Source organism: Melanostigma gelatinosum (assembly GCF_949748355.1).
Source record: "Melanostigma gelatinosum genome assembly, chromosome: 18".
NCBI classification, from domain to species: domain Eukaryota; kingdom Metazoa; phylum Chordata; class Actinopteri; order Perciformes; family Zoarcidae; genus Melanostigma; species Melanostigma gelatinosum.
Genome location: NC_136651.1, coordinates 9,854,966 through 9,870,986, shown reverse-complemented (window position 1 = coordinate 9,870,986; position 16,021 = coordinate 9,854,966). Strand labels below are relative to the sequence as shown.

The window sequence follows — 16,021 nt, the reverse complement described above, 5'->3', positions numbered from 1 at the left end:
ATTTATAAGTATGTAGGTTTTAAATTTGGTCCATAAATAAGTATTGTATATATTAGCATCTGTAATCGAATAAAACAAGGCATCCTGATTGGATTAGGAGGAACTAATTGGAGCGTGTTCTGGGCTGAGCAAAGCCGTGACTGTACCTTCAACTGGTTTGTCAGTATTATGAACACATGCAGTCGCACAAACTGAGCCACTTCGACATACAAGAAAAACTGATATTTTTGTATTTATGGAAGTATAATTAGAGGAGACGCATAACATATCACATAGTCATCGTTATACAGAGGATAACACGCGAGTGTTTAATATTATATATGTTGTATCTTCATGTTCTTCGTTCGAGAGAAACTACTGTATGACATCTATGAAAAGTACAGATGAACATGATAATTATGCTGTTGTGTGACACATAAAAAAGACAAATGCTCAACTATTTATGGAGAAAAACACTTAATGTTCTATCCTAAAATAAGATTTACTCTAAATAATATACTGAATATGTTTTAGTAGGTATTCTTGTCTTATTAGCCAAAGTCCTGTATGTCTGGTGCAGTCATGTTTTTTTTTAATGAACATTTTGCCTTTTGAATAACCCTGAAAACAATGATCATTGTAACAAACATCACATTTCATTACAAATCGCATGGAGCACAACGAATAGCTCCGTTTTATTGTGATGAAATATGTACATGTACAACAAAAAGCAAGTCTCTTTGTCACAGCAGAACAAAAGCAGGTCCAGCTCGCCAGGGAGCGGGACAGCACAGAGGGGCTGAGCTGAACAGATGTTCACAGGACCACCCGAGCGAGTGTTTGTTCAGTTTGCTCTGGGAAAAAGAGTGATCGGGAGCGAATCCGCCCAGCTGCCCTTCTCCGGGCCACTGATGGCAGATACACATTGCCTCATTGGAGACTGACTCCACATTTGTTATGGAATGTGCTTTTTAATCTTTCGACCTTTTACTGTTTTCGTTGGCATAGCCGTCTGCTTCTCCATAAGCAGGTCCAACAATATGAGTACATTGGAAAATGAGCATATACTGTATATTAGCTGCTAAGTGGAAACTTCAAATGCAAGTATGGGCACGGATGACATCAACATCTGGTTGGAGGGTGTGGCTCTTTAATAACCTGACGGTGCCAAGCTCAGCTGTTGCACCTCGGCTCAGTTAGAAAGGAAAGGCTTGAGAGTTGGTTGACTGTTGTCCTAATATGGTAGACAGGAAGTACGGCAGCAGACACACTGTAGCATCTGGTCCGGGACCTGACTTGCTGACTCACTGTCTATTTTTCTATTTTGTTTTTAATGAGAATTAAGGGACACCTTGTCTGCATGTTGAGACCAAATATGGCACACATTGTGAACAAATCCAGCTGTCTGAATTTGTGAAAGACACTTTAGTTAACTGATATGGACTTACATGTGCCTTGTTTGACATAAAGGGGGCTTTGCAGTCCATTAATACACAATACATCCCATGTGTGTGTTTTATATTATGCTAGACAGTGCTGGCAAGTAGTAAGAATTACTAGAAGGATATTTTCCCGTTTCTATCCAGAGCACATCAACAGAACAGACACACAGACCACCCCTCTCTCCCACAGGTGATAAAACTGTGGCAGCTGCTTCAATCATAAGTGTAAATCAGATGTACACTACGCCTCAACATGAGTCAGCACATTGACTCATGTTACAGTACAGCATGTTCACATATACTGGTAGCTTTGCTTGTTTTAGCAACAACTACGAATTACATTTACTGAACCATCTTCAAAAGCATACGGAACATTTCCTACTTCCAGGCCGCCATTTGTTTCCATTCATAAGAGTCCATTTCCAGAGCTTGTACTTTGCTTGAGATGTTAATGTATCACTGGAAACATGAATTCATTTATTTTCTAAATCACAGTTGTGTTCTTATCACGCAGTAATTTCCTTTTTTGAGCGTTTAAACAATGCCCTGACGTCCAACATACAATAATCCTTATAAAAAATAGAGGAAGCATTCAATAAAAAAAATTATAACAATAATAAGTATTTTAAACAGAAAAAAAGTAACCAGCTAACTTAAAAATATTGCCCTTAATTCGCCCTCACAGCAAAAATAATCTGACCCTTTCACTATCCATCCTAGTAACTGAAGTATGATTCTCACAGCAGTTAGCATGTCCAGTCATTTAATGTACAGAAATTAAACTTCATTGCAAAATGATGAATGGTTGTTATGCAGATGGTGCGTGTGTGGTGTTTATATGATGTTCTCTCTGTCTTCTTAGACCCTCCAGTGCCCCTAAAGATGGAGTACCTAAGGTAAGGAGTCAAATATTCACCTTTGTTTGAACTAAAGTTGACGTGAAATCCATTTTATGTTTCGATATTACAACAGTTAATTAAAAGTGAGCATGTTTATTGTGCCCTTCTGAGATTATGTCAGAAAACACATTGGCTTGGCATGCATTACCGACCTGACAGGCCTCATGTTGCAGCACCGCTTAAACTTGTACAGCACAGGCATGACTTTCATTCATACATAAGTGTGAAAACACCTTTGATTTTGATTTGGTTGTTGTGCGGTGCTTTTGAGAATGCTGGTTTACATGCATGAGTTTATTGTGGAATTTGCTGTATTTGCATGCTGTGTGTCTCCACATTGATCCAGGACGAACCTCAAGAAATCATTAAGCCAGTCCCAATCACTCACGCTGTCCCGAGCACTGCATACACCAAGACAGCCCGGCCCTTTGGGGGGGACAGCAGTGTGGCCACAGCTTCCTCCGCGGCTGCCCCCTCCATTCCCTCACAATCCTCCGCTTTCAAGCCAGCTGCCCCTTCTCAACCACCGCAGCCTCCGTTTCTGCTGAAGTCAAGCCTCGCTGCCACGGAGTCCCCTCCAGCCAACTCAGTTCCCAGGCCCAGCCCTGCTCGCCACACCTTCACCTCCCCGTCTGCCTCTTCCTCCTCATCCAACTCCTCTTCTCCAGCTAGAGTGACAGCCCCCTCCTCCCATCCTAATGTCCCACAGCCCTCCGTCTACAACACACCTATCAACCTCTACTCCAACAACAATGCTTGTGAGGTGGTCATTGGACAGAGACGTGGCCTTTTGGAGAGCCAGGGGTTGTCTGAGCCCATCAATGGGTAGGTACCAATCATCCAACCGCCATACGTTTTCTTTATGTCAGTGTAACTGCAAATGATCATAGAGCGATTTAGAAATATATGTACGTTGTGTGCTTTAGTCCAGAAGGAGTTGTGGTTCATAGAGGCCACAGATTAGCAGACATTTCTGCACTACAGTCTGCCAAGAAGAACATACAATATTCCATTCTGCTCTTCCTACACCTCATTCCCTATTCCACCTCAAAAAATGCGTCTCGTTTGGAGCGCTAACGTTGAAACAGCCCGTGACCTATCTGTTTTCACACAGCTGCATACAAGGGAATTCCGAAGCATGCCGCACATCTTGTTTGAATTTTCTGCAGGGCAACCGGAGAGGGAAGAGAGTTTACACAACCTGCTAACTGATGCTACTGCCTGCCTGTCTATAATTGACGTTGTGGTTCTTAGCACTGCCAAACACACAGTCTGCCCAACAGGCACTGCTGGTGCAACACTTGTTTCTAATTAGCCAGACTTCTGGCAGCTCTGGCCTTCTAGAGACTAGGAGCGGAGTTTAACTTTGGCTGGACTGGGCTTCATCAGCAGGATTTAGCTCACCGGTTGGGTCACGGTAGACTGAGCAAGGCTAGCTCAGTAATTTGCCACTCATTCTTTACTCTTGACATCTCAAAAAAAATTGGTCACAGAGATCTGTTTTTATTGGCTTCAAGTGAGCAAGCAGCTTCACACTTAAATACATCTGCCAAACCCACCTCTATCTTTATGTGTTTTACAAAGTTAACAGCAGTGAGAACGGTCTGTTGAGACATCTTTTAGAATCTTTTTCTTAATCTGGGTTTGGTCAGATAACCTGTGAAGATGTCAAATAGTAAAGAACAAAGCTGTTTACACTATGGAGATAATGAACACAAGCGTTTGAGTGGTTTATCAGTGTCGTTTCTTCAAGCTTACAGAATGGAAGCATATTTGTTGCAGCGTGTGCGTTTGTATCCTGACCTGCATGCTTTTGTGTTTTCTGTGGATTTGCTTCATGCACATTCTCTCAGAAGGGCCCTCCACGCATTTTCGGAGTATGGTTGATTTCTCAAATGCTCTATTCATGCGCCTTCTTTGCTTCGATCCTTTTCCATTTACCCCTTCTTTGCCCTCAGGAGGAAGAAGAGACAGACACCAAGTTAGTGTTGTGAATGATGATAAATACATTCTGCTGTGGTTAAGAACAGGCCGACTTTGATCATCCTTCACCCCCGACTCACCTGACACAAACAGAAGCAAACACACAGAATAAAAAATGCACACGCTTGGACTTTTGACATGAAATTGACTCACAGTTCGGAACAGTCCTTGAACTAAACTGTGGACGTAAACATTTCACCGAAATATTATTGCGTTCTAGAATACACTCAAATTGTTTTAGGAAGAAAAGGCGAGCTTTCAGATTTCAAAGCACATTACTCCCACCTTGTGGTGAGATGTGGTCACTGTCACTTTCCTCTTTCACTCACTGTTATTAAACTGCAAACCGTGTGTTTAATTTCTCCATGTTACTACAGTAAATCGAATTGCTTAATCAATTAAGATGTTTTATTATCTGGCTGACCTCTTCTCCTCTACTCTGTGGCTTCCTCTCTGATAGTGAACCTCAGAGAAGTCTTCAGTAAGTATGGGTCAGAACAGTTTCTTGACTTTCATATAAACAGTGCAGTGTCATACAGTTCACTCCGCACTTAATGTGACTTTTGAATTTGTCGTTTCTACCTTTGCGCATTTTCCCCTTACTCCCTTCTAATTGCTCGCCTGCAGAACTCCACCTCCAGCTAGACGGAGAAGGTAATTGCAGTCGGGTCAATGTCAGTGTATCTACAAGCTGCACCCATGATCGAATGTGATGCACTTATTGCACAGTACAATAATATGTGTACTGTTACTACTGTATTCATGTTAACTTACGTGTGTGTATAAACTGGCAGATATTTTTAACAGCTGTTCTTAGCAGTGATAAATATCATTGATAAAACACAGAGTCTTTCCACGTCTGTAACATCGTGATGGTTGATCTGACTGTGTACAGGAAACCCACTGTGGAGCCCGAGGATCATGCGTCCCCGCTGAGCGATGCCAGCAAGAAGCGTCTGATTGAAGACACGGAGGACTGGCACCCGCGAACCGGCACCTCCCAGTCCCGCTCTTTCCGTATGCTGGCTCAGCTCACCGGCACTGAAAATGGTGTGTACTGGCTCAATATATTTCCGTAATATTTTAGGAAGTCTCTGAGTATTGTCAGGCTTAGCTTTGTGTTTCTGTCAGTTCATTCTAAATATATCAAACCACTTTAGGCCGGAGCACATGACATTTTTTGTGCTTAACCTACGCAAAAATGTAATTTACAGTAACTCGGTTATTAGAATTAGAATGAAGTAAGATGAGAGATTTAACCGTCTCTTTCTGTTGAATGATGTTACCATCTGGTGTGGAGTCTGCCATGTGCTTTGAACATTTGATGTATCTTCAATGTGCCTGCATGCTTCTGCAGCTGTGAGCAATTTGGGAATACGTCCAGGAAGTTCTAGCAGGTTCTAGTTTGCAGGGATTACTCTTTCTCATTCAGTTCTTACCCCGACGAGATGAACATAGAACAAGCTGGTGCAGCAATAGAGCTGCAGCCAGTAGCCGCGTTGTTTTTAACAGTGTGTCGCCCCCTATTCCCACTGACCTTTTATTGTTCATTTGACTTTATTTTCATTGGTGTTTTTCTTTTTCACTGTTGCAGAGCCTGCTCCAGAGATCAGTGGAAGGAAGTAAGTGGTTGGTGTTTTATGATATCATCAAATGTTGTATGTGTTTGTGAGTGTTCATTCACTCTCCGGCTCTGTGTTTTGTTTGCGAGTATTGTTGTATTTCATAATAATAACAATAATTTCTTGATCATAGAGGTTTCATATTCAGAGTTGGCCCTCAAAGCACTCATTTAAGCGCTTCCTGGATGATTCATAGCCTGTAAATCCTGATTTCCTGATCTTATGGTCCCACAGTATCACGCTTCATTTAAGGCTTAATTTGGAGAAACCGCTAAGAGAGCTCTCAGGAGAAGATGGTTGGATGGAGACAGCCACGGACTTAGCATAGGCTGTGACTGCTACCGCTGTACTCAGTCTTAAGTTGATTTAATCTCCAGTAAACACAGTCTGCCTTCCGTACCAGATTTTCAACCAATCAGTGTGTCACTCACGGGAACCTGTGGGTAATTAAGTGGTATTGTGGGTAACAGCTGCTCTGCCAGAAGGAGATTCCTGCTCTCTTTCTGTTAGTGAGGCTTTGAGGGCATATTAAACATCTGCCATGGTTTATAATTCAAGACACATCTGCAAGGAAAAAGTCTCTCATTCTATATTCATCTCCAACTGTGCTATTTGTATTCTTTTTTTGGCGCTGTTGCTATTTCCCCCCCTCACGTATCAATGTGGTCTCTCTTGTGTTATCTTTTCATTTTCTTCTACAATCTTAACCTTTCCAACTTTCTCTTCGTCTTTTCTCCTTCAATCCTGTTTCATGGGGTAAATCAGAGCGAACAAGTTGGACCCAGAAGTTATCGGACAAATGTACAACAAGCTGAGAGATTGGCATCATGATGTTTCAGCATGTGTGCTCAATGTGCAGTAAGCACAGTTTTGTCTCGTTATGTTGTATTTATTTTATTTTGACCACCATTTAAAAATACATTGCTTCCCTTTGTCATACCAACACAGTTGCAGCCCGTCATTTGGCACACTATATAATGGCTTCTTATATGTATGTCCCAATTCCAAAATTTTAACAACACAAGTAAAAAGTGAATGGGAAATGTTTTCTTTTTTACAATAAGTGTTTTAAGGAACATATTATCCTGCTCTATTTAGTTATATATATATAAATAAAATGCATGCATGCAGGTAGAGATGATGAAGAAGATGATGTCAGTATATCGCGGTGTACATGCATACTTCTCTGTAACATATTGTTTATGTCCAAGCCTCCACTGCTCTGCACACTTCCTGTAATCTTATGCTTCATTTTTCTGAGCATGTCGGAGTCTTTTCCTCTATTGCCTGCACACTAACCAAAGACGTCTCATTTGTCAGCTTTTAATGATTTTACCTCAATAAACTGTTTTCTTTCTTTTCTGCTGTTGCTTTGCCTATTTCTGAATCTTTCATTCCTTATTTTTCTTCTTGCCAGGCAGCAAAAGTACATTTTTTCAATAAGAGTTGTCCCAAAGTTGAAGGCCGATATCAGTTGGGCAGGTTATAAATGCCTGTAGAGTGCTAATTTGAGCATTGAGACTTGTTCAAAGTACCATCCAGTATGAATAATTTCTGTTATCTGCACCGTCCAAACATTTCAACCATGACGAGCATTTCTTTCCATAAGTGTAAACACGGTGTGATCTGTTTTCCATCAAAACTGCTCAGGTTTCTCATCATTTGCTTAAACCAAAGCAATCTGTCCGTAGCTGCTGGTAAACGTACTCTCACGCGAGCTATAAAACCAGTGGGTGGCTGCATTGAGTTTATGTTTCTCATCATTCATGTGAAAACCATGAACCCTCGGTTGACAGCACAATCGACTCTGTTGTTAGTAACATGACGTGTGTGCCGTTGCTGAAAGCCCAAACAGCCTCAGGGTTAGAAATTGTTAACCTGTCGGTGCAAATCCTTCGCTCAACCGGTCTACCTGAGCAGCAACAGCGTCTACATGATGGTAGCTGAACAATATTGTTTGTCAGGTTGATTAAGATCTTCTCAGCCCTGTTGCACTTCTATAAATGTCCCCACGTCTCTGTTTGTTGTTTGTAACAGTAGGCTGCTTCTGAAGGGCAGAATACAATATAAATACAGAAGCAGATTAAATGTACCAAACTATATTAAACCAGTAAAAATGGATTAAAAATCTTTACCAGTTGATTATATAACGTTTTCAGCCTTTATGGGGTTTAAACTCTTTGCTTTCCATACAGCAGCAAGGGGTGGGTACTAGAAAACACTTGGGCTTCTCATTTTCGACTAAAATATATGTTGGCACTTAACATGTCATGCTGCAATGGGAAAAGTGTTTCTGTCTTTGCGGTTTCCGGAGAATAAAAGCAATAACCACCACTTAAATCATACCACTGGTTACCTCCAGATATTACTGGAGGGTGGGCTGCATGTACTATGGCATCAGCACCTGAAATTGTTTCCTCATGTCAGTAATTGACAAACCAAATGGACGGCGGGCTTATTTGAACGTGCCCTATAATTGTCCTGATTGTTTGCATGTGTCACTGAGATTCCGAGCAGCTGATTGTAAACGTTTGTACTTGCAGTCGACCAGATCGCACTAAGCATCGGTCTGTACTGGAGGGTCAATTCAACTGATGGCACAGTCCCGCTCTTAGATGTCTTTCGTACTCGGGGATTCTAGGAACGCGGCACAACAAAAAAAATCCCACACCAGATAGGAGGGAAAAGCTGAGACCATGGTGGATGTTTCCACTAAAAGAAAACAGAGTGACAGGCATCAGATGACACTTGTTGAAGGAGATGTGTGTGTGTGTGTGTGTGTGTGTGTGTGTGTGTGTGTGTGTGTGTGTGTGTGTGTGTGTGTGTGTTTGTGTTGTAATGAGTTATGATTTATACAATATATTTCCATCCATTTCCTAGTGAGGCAGTTGACAAAACCACTCCCACTGTGCACACCTCGCCTGCAGCGAAAACCTTTTCCAAATCTGCAGCATCGCCCAGGAATGGCAACATCGTCCCTGCTTCCACGTTCAAGAGCCCAGCGGCCCAGAACAAGTCTTCCTTCCCACCTGGAGGTCCAGCAGGTAGAGGAACACATCCAGAAATCCTCCCCTACTTCTGTTACGTTCACTGCCTCTCAAACGCTTGTAGTTCTGTCCACTTTATTTTGTGTAGTTGCTTCTTTTAGCCTACAGAGGGCAGCCCCATTCTTTTAAATCACTGCTTGCTCAGCCGTGACATTTATTGCAGGTTTAATATCTGACACTAAGCCATTTAAGATTATGAGCTCTATAAAATCCAGAGGTATTATGTTGGCTTTTCCCAAGATCCCCTTAGTTAAATAGATTGTGAAATTGAGAATTATGTATTTTATTTTGGGTGAAGGAAGGCCGCTCTTTAAATCCAGCAATCCCTGCCACGAGACCTCGGGCTGGTCGGGGTAAATGTTTGCTGAAAGGCATCAGTAAAGGGGTCATTATTAGCATTGCTAAGACACAAGTGTGCACTTATACAAGAACAGATGCACTATGTGCCCTGACGTATTTCCCTGGAGGCCTTTTTTAAGAAACTGGCTGCTGAAAGGTGCCACAGGGAGAGAGAGCTGGAGAGCCCACAGTTGGTTCTCTGTTGACTGTGTTATTTATCAGGTTAACACATACTTGAGTTCAAGTAAACAGGCCCGAAATATGTGGAATGTGACCATTGCATTTATTGACATGAATTAATGATTTTGGCACTTAAAATGCAAGGACCTTCTAAAGCAAGAAATTAGTGGAATATTAAGGCCGTACCAAAAAACAAAAAGCGACTTCTTTTCATTGCTCTCCATCCTGCTGTCTCTGAATTCAGTGAGACAGAACAGACAAAACATGGCCCTGCTCAGGAAGTGGATATTTTAGATATTTGTTAATGTCACTGGAAATTGGCTGATGGTGTTAAGAAGAGCAACCTTTCAAATTAACCACAATGACAACATCCTTTTTACCCAATAATTATAAACTAAAAAAAAAAATGTCTGAGAGAATCTTTGGAGCCCATATTTTTCTCCGTCACACTTACTCTCTAGTATCTTTCTTCCTGTTAAACCCACTCACACGGTCTTCTCACATCCCTGCTCTGTTTATTCAGTTTGTTTGCTCTCCGGTTCAGGGGAATTTAGGGAGCTCTTGTCCTTTGACCTCCCAGGTCTTTGATAACGGTGCTCTCTTTCAATAGCGTCTCTGTCCCCAGTGTCTTTACCCCCCGAGCACTCCCTCTGAGAAACAGGACTGACCTCCATCCTGGATGTGTCTTTTCACAGTGAGAGAGAAGGAAGAATTGTGCATCCTCTCTGTATGTTTTGAGATAAAGTGGAAGGGGGGGGGGGGGGGGGGGGGGTATTTTTCCAGGTGTCTCCTCTGACATGGGGATGTGTTGTTTCCCCTCAGTGGGAAAAATTGATTCCTTGTCTTGTCCCTTCTGTGGAATGAAATCATTATTATCTCAAGCATTGTATTAATGCTTTGCTTGATTTGTTTATCAATTAAAATTTTCGGGAAGGATATTATGTCCATTCCTTTATCTACTACATACTACTACTGACTCATTATTTCACCTGCTGGTTTAGGTTTCCCAAAGGTCGGAGCAGCTCCTTCATTTGGCAAGGTTACCAACTCTGCTCCCAAAGGTCCAGATCGACCCACCCCACAGCCACATCCACAGGACCTCAACTGTGTGGTGCAGCGGGCTGAGCACATCCCAGCCGGGACGCGCACCCCAATGTGCAACAAGTGCAACAATGTCATCAGGTAAATAATATCAGAAAAACTGCATTTACAGTAAGAACTTTGGAACAGTTTGAAATATATATTCAATTAGAGTGTAACATTCTGCACAACTTATACCGTGCAGAAACGTTGGATGTTTTTTTTATATTAATGTTTGCATCATCTCCTTGAATCCTCTGTCACTTGTTTACTCTTACAAGGGGCCCATTCCTTGTGGCCATGGGCATGTCATGGCACCCCGAGGAATTCAACTGTGCTCACTGCCACTCCTCCCTGGCAGAAAATGGATTTGTGGAGGAGAAGGGCCACGTGTACTGCGGACGTTGCTACGAGCAGTTCTTCGCTCCCACCTGCGGCAGCTGCCACCAGAAGATTCTGGGCGTGAGTGAGAAAGCTGTGGGAAGGGGGGGGGGGGGGATTGTTCTCTGCCAAAGTCTAAACTTCGTTTCCAAAAACAATGTTGACTGTCCTTTCATTTTATTTAAGCCTTATTTAACCACGATTAGGCCGATTGGGATTAATAAATCCCCTTTTTAAAGGAAATCCTGGCCAAGATAAAATTAAAAATGTGATTGTGAACAGATACAAAATCGAAGAACAGACAGCAACACTAAAATACATCGCGTAACATCTCAATGATCAAAGTGCAGTACAAGCCACGCATCGAAAATATGAGTTTAAGTTTCAAATCATCACTTCAACAAGCTGTTCTTCATTTGTTTCTTCTATTTTTCTCTGCAGGAAGTCATGAATGCCCTGAAACAGACTTGGCATGTGTCCTGTTTCGTCTGTGTCGACTGCCAACAGCCAATCAGGGGCAACACATTCCACATGGAGGATGGACAGCCATACTGTGAAAAAGGTACAGTAGGAAGCCCACAACGGTAAACTAAATGTTTTAAAGAAAACCATGTGTGCAAACAGATTGACATTCTGTCAACACGCTGTTCACTCAGACTACTACAAGCTGTTTGGGGCGAGTTGCCACGGCTGCGACTTTGCCATCGAGGCGGGGGACAAGTTCCTGGATGCTCTAGGAGTCACCTGGCATGACACCTGCTTCGTGTGTGCGGTAGGTCCAGGAGACACTTTCACTCACGGCAACAACAAGAGCGAAAAAAACGAGAAAATGTTTGAGAATATCGTGTGAATATCAACACAGCTCTGTATAACTTTGGCTCTCTCCACAGGTCTGCTCCACCAGTCTGGAAGGTCAGGCGTTCTTCTCCAAAAAAGACAAGCCTCTGTGCAAGAAACATGCCCACACTGTCAACATCTGACCTGCCTCTCATGGATATGTAGGGGGAAAGGTGTCAGTTTACAGCAATTTATATTCCAGTCAGATGTTCGTTATTTTCAGAACTAACATTGTGTCAGAGGTCCCACTATAAGCTTTATTTTTGCTCGAATGTTGTTGTGTCATATCAGTTTGAATATGCAGGAGTACATTTCAATACACTGTTGAAATATACAATGTCACCTGCCGATGCACATGTTTGCGCTGAGCTTTTTTATTTGTGCTGAAGCTTGATGGGCATTTTTAGTTTCACACAGAATATGATAGTTTACTGCAATGACCTACTGAGCCCCTTGGGGGTCACATATTATAAAGAAATATTGATGGGGAAAGGTATGCCAATAGTTAAGTGAGTGAACGTTTTAGACATTTAGATTATTTAACATTAAGGGTTAATTATTTATTTGTAAGCAAGGATTGCTCAGCAAAAATACTTCTGGGAAATTTTAACATGTTTTTATTGTTATAAAAGTATGTGGTGTGTAACCATTCCCAGTAAAATAAAGCACGAACAAGTAATGTGTACATCAGTCTGAAAATTAGGCGCTGCAGGTCAAGTTTCATTGTTAAACCGCATAAGAATGATATACTAAGGACACAGTACGGTCATTAAAGAGACAACATTCTAGATTGAATGGTGTTGTTTGTGTGTGTTTTGTTATCCCTACAGTTCCAGTGAATACCACCACAACACTGTACTTCATTAAACTCGCTCCTGGCATTAAAATGCACACAATTGTTTTTGTTAAATATGGAGGAAGTGAACCCTCTGCTGTGATAGTGTGTTTCTGCTGTTTTCTACTGTCATGATGAATTTGTTGATGTTTTTCTGACGTTTGATGGAACTTAACACAAAACAATGCTCATTAATATTTCAGCTTTCCTTTGTCAAAAACATAATCTGTATGCACATTGGACATAAATAAAGTACCTCTCTCTCTCTCTCCTTACTTTCATTTCAAATATAAGCGTTCAACATTGATGTCGAAGCTTTCGAGTATGTCATACAACACTATACCGTCATACATTATTTGAGGCTACGGCTTGACTGAAACATTAAAAAGCAACTCTTCCTCTTGCAAATACTGCATTTATGTGTTGTCCACATGCACTTTTTATGTTTGCATAGAAAGTACAGCAGCAAAAAAACTGATGCATTTTCTTGGTATGCATATTTTAAATGCGTAGTTGTGACAGTAATTATTGAGAGGCAGACAGGCACCAGCATGAGCTTTGCAGTAAGAGGACAAAGTTAACATCTCCATCGGGACAGGAGAAACACACGCACACAATTGGTGCATTCTTTCTTGCATGATAACAATTCCGGGGACTGGAAGTCAGCAGGAAACACACACGAGCATTGTTGAGTGAATTGAGTCATGCGAGTGTTGTGTGACGATAATGTACCTGGAGGAACAGCGCTGAGTGTACTGACGTGCACTGCTCCAAGACGTCGGAGGTGGGAGCTGTGCGCATGACGAAGCGAGACATACCAGCCTCCGAATAACGCGTGGAACACTTGAGAAAACTCTGCCGCAACACAGAGGCGCACATTCAAACAACACAGCGCAAGGGCAGCGTTCATATCGAGACGAGCTGCTTTTGAAGCGAGAAGGAGACGGTAAGGAAACGTTTGCCTTTTAAAGAAAAAGAAAAGCAGCAGCAGCAGCAGTCCGGTGTGAGCTGCAGCTGAACTGTTGCGGTTGTGATTATCGAGCTTTCCTCAGTGAACCCAGAGGGCACCGAAGCCTGATTTGTTGTCCGTGCTGCTGTTCATTAGAATTCAACCGAAGTGCTTATTCTGCTGCCTGCGCTGAGTTTGATGCTGGATGCGGGACTCCGGACAGTGTTATTGGGGGAGTCTGTGATGATGGTGATGCTTGTCAGTAATTGGTGCCTTGATCGCTGCTTAGTGCGTCTTAACGTCTGACCTGCCTGGGGCAGGACATCTCTTCTAAATTGCGTTAAAATAAGAGTTTATAGGTTTCATGAATTGACATTGACTTGAGCTGAACGTGGTTTTAAAGTCTGTCCGGGTGAAATCTGATTATAAGTTGTTGGTGCTTTTTTATGACTTTGAAACATTCATGATGTGCTGGATGAAACAGTCATCACCTCAAGGTCCATTTACGAGCTGTTCCGGAGCTTTCGATCACATCGTTTTCATCACCGGATGCATTCGACTAATTTCCATTTTCCATGTTCTATCACTTAATTCGACCAAGAGCTACGAAATGGACCTTGTAGTGATATTGTTTTCACAACTTCTGCTTCCAAGGTGAAGATGGAACTTTAAACCTCGGCTTTATGATGCGATTTGATGATTCTTGTGCTCACTTGTCAATTAAGATTAAGATGATGCTCATCAGTGTAGAGAGTGAGAGTTAAATACAGTGCAGGAAAAGAAAATCCCACTGTTTGTGTTAATGTTTGGCAGCGAGCTAAAGACTCCATCGCCAGTCGGTGTATCGTGGCACGGCGTCAATGGCAATATTTGGCTGTTGAATGCATGGCACAAAACCGCTCTGTGCTCTGCAGTGGATCACCGAGCGTCTGTGAACCAGAGCTGATGTCTGTGACTCACTGAGGTCCTGATGTTTACATCAGCATCTCAGAGTGCAGAGAGAGCCGTGCAACGACCTGCTGCACCTCATGCAAGTCTGCGGTGTTGTTTTTGAATGCACCAACCACCCTGTGACTCGGGACAGAGAAGCTCATTGAAGCAGAGCTAAGTGAGTGTTTTGGGATAATATTAAACACACAGAGAGCGATCAAACCACCACCCAGTCCTTGCCCTGACTCTGCCCCTGGCAGCAGTAACGCCCGTCATTAGGCTTACACGATGGGGATGACATGTCAAGTGAGGGTGCATGGCAAGCCAGCGCTTTGTGGTCTACCACAGACTTGTGTGTGTGAAATGTACCAACATTCGTCACGATAGGCCAAGTTACAGTACCAGCATGAAGGCAGGCCTGTGACATGGAGTCCTCACAGACCTCTGTATGATGTTGGCTTATGGTAATCCAGAAAAACCTGAACGAGCTGAGACTGAACAGCACGTTCTGTCTACTCTACTTGTGGGCTTCTATCCGTGGTTGAAAAGTGAAGGATGATGAGACTTCACATATTTCCAAAATATAGGCTTGATGGAACTATGGCTGCAGAAAATCATAAAAACTGACATAAGAGAAGAATAATAACTCTACAAGTGTATAGATAATTCATTGGATTATAGAATGTTTATGTGCAGTTGATAACCTGCCAAACAAGTTTTATTTTTTATTTTTAATATGAAGACATCTTTTCCAGGAGGACACCAGTTCCTCTTAGAAATGGCTGCCCATGTGGGCATACCTGCACAAATACACACACTCATTCAGAGTTATTCATCAACTCTCTGATGCACATAAACACACGAATAAACAGTCATGATCTCGGCAGATATACTGGCCTGGATACTGGAGTCTGGGTTTGTCCACGAGCTAAACTTAGCAAGCTGCAACCCTTCACCCCAGTTTCCTCCTTCTATAATTACAGGAAATGAGTCCAGCCAATCAGAGAATATATATTTGGTGCATATTAACAAGCTCAATGGGAGCAGTATTTGAGGACTAATGACCAAGTATGTCAGAAGGGGGGGTTTCCAGAAAGTTTGAAAGATTGTTTGATGATGAGGAGCACTCTGGTTTGCAGGAGATGTCCGCGTGACAATGAAAGAAAAGTAACACTCCGGCTTTAAGCAGTCTGTGGACTGTCAGACAGATTGTATGGTGGAACTACAGTATATCAAGAGACACACAGTCCCAGGCAGCCTCTATGTCTTTTCCAGCTGCCAGACCATTTCCTTTAGTTTCTTCTCCTCTACACACACACACACACACACACTAATAGAGGAACATCTCATACTAAGGCTTTCCACAGGTACAGTATGGCTTTTCCATCATTCATTCGCTGATCTCTGCAGTGGTTGGCTGTTCTCCCCCCCCCCCCCCCCCCCCGCACACTATCACAATGTACTGTATCTCCAATGCGCACACACATACAAACCAAAGGAGAGACACAGCCACACAGT

General features: G+C 42.5%; 2 protein-coding genes across 3 annotated transcripts in view; both read left to right on the top strand.

Annotated features, from left to right (window-relative positions):
* Positions 1–12,885, top strand: part of pdlim5b (PDZ and LIM domain 5b) — a 30,866-nt gene extending 17,981 nt beyond the window's left edge. Inside the window, exons 4-13 of one of the 2 annotated variants that reach the window (XM_079289176.1) lie at positions 2,284–2,317; positions 4,279–4,301; positions 5,199–5,353; positions 5,898–5,925; positions 8,806–8,969; positions 10,493–10,673; positions 10,853–11,033; positions 11,394–11,514; positions 11,609–11,724; positions 11,843–12,885. In XM_079289176.1, the coding sequence (XP_079145302.1) occupies positions 2,284–2,317; positions 4,279–4,301; positions 5,199–5,353; positions 5,898–5,925; positions 8,806–8,969; positions 10,493–10,673; positions 10,853–11,033; positions 11,394–11,514; positions 11,609–11,724; positions 11,843–11,932 (1,093 nt within the window). In that variant the 3' untranslated portion in view covers positions 11,933–12,885. Of the gene's footprint in view, positions 1–2,283; positions 2,318–2,666; positions 3,146–4,278; positions 4,302–5,198; positions 5,354–5,897; positions 5,926–8,805; positions 8,970–10,492; positions 10,674–10,852; positions 11,034–11,393; positions 11,515–11,608; positions 11,725–11,842 lie in introns of both variants that reach the window. The other variant, XM_079289175.1, reaches the window with a different exon arrangement.
* Positions 12,886–13,457: 572 nt separating this feature from the next.
* LOC306792192 (bone morphogenetic protein receptor type-1B-like) overlaps positions 13,458–16,021 on the top strand; it is a 43,515-nt gene continuing 40,951 nt past the window's right edge. The window contains exon 1 of the mRNA XM_079289231.1: positions 13,458–13,570. The gene's annotated coding sequence lies outside the window, so the exon portion shown is untranslated. The remainder of the gene's footprint in view (positions 13,571–16,021) is intronic.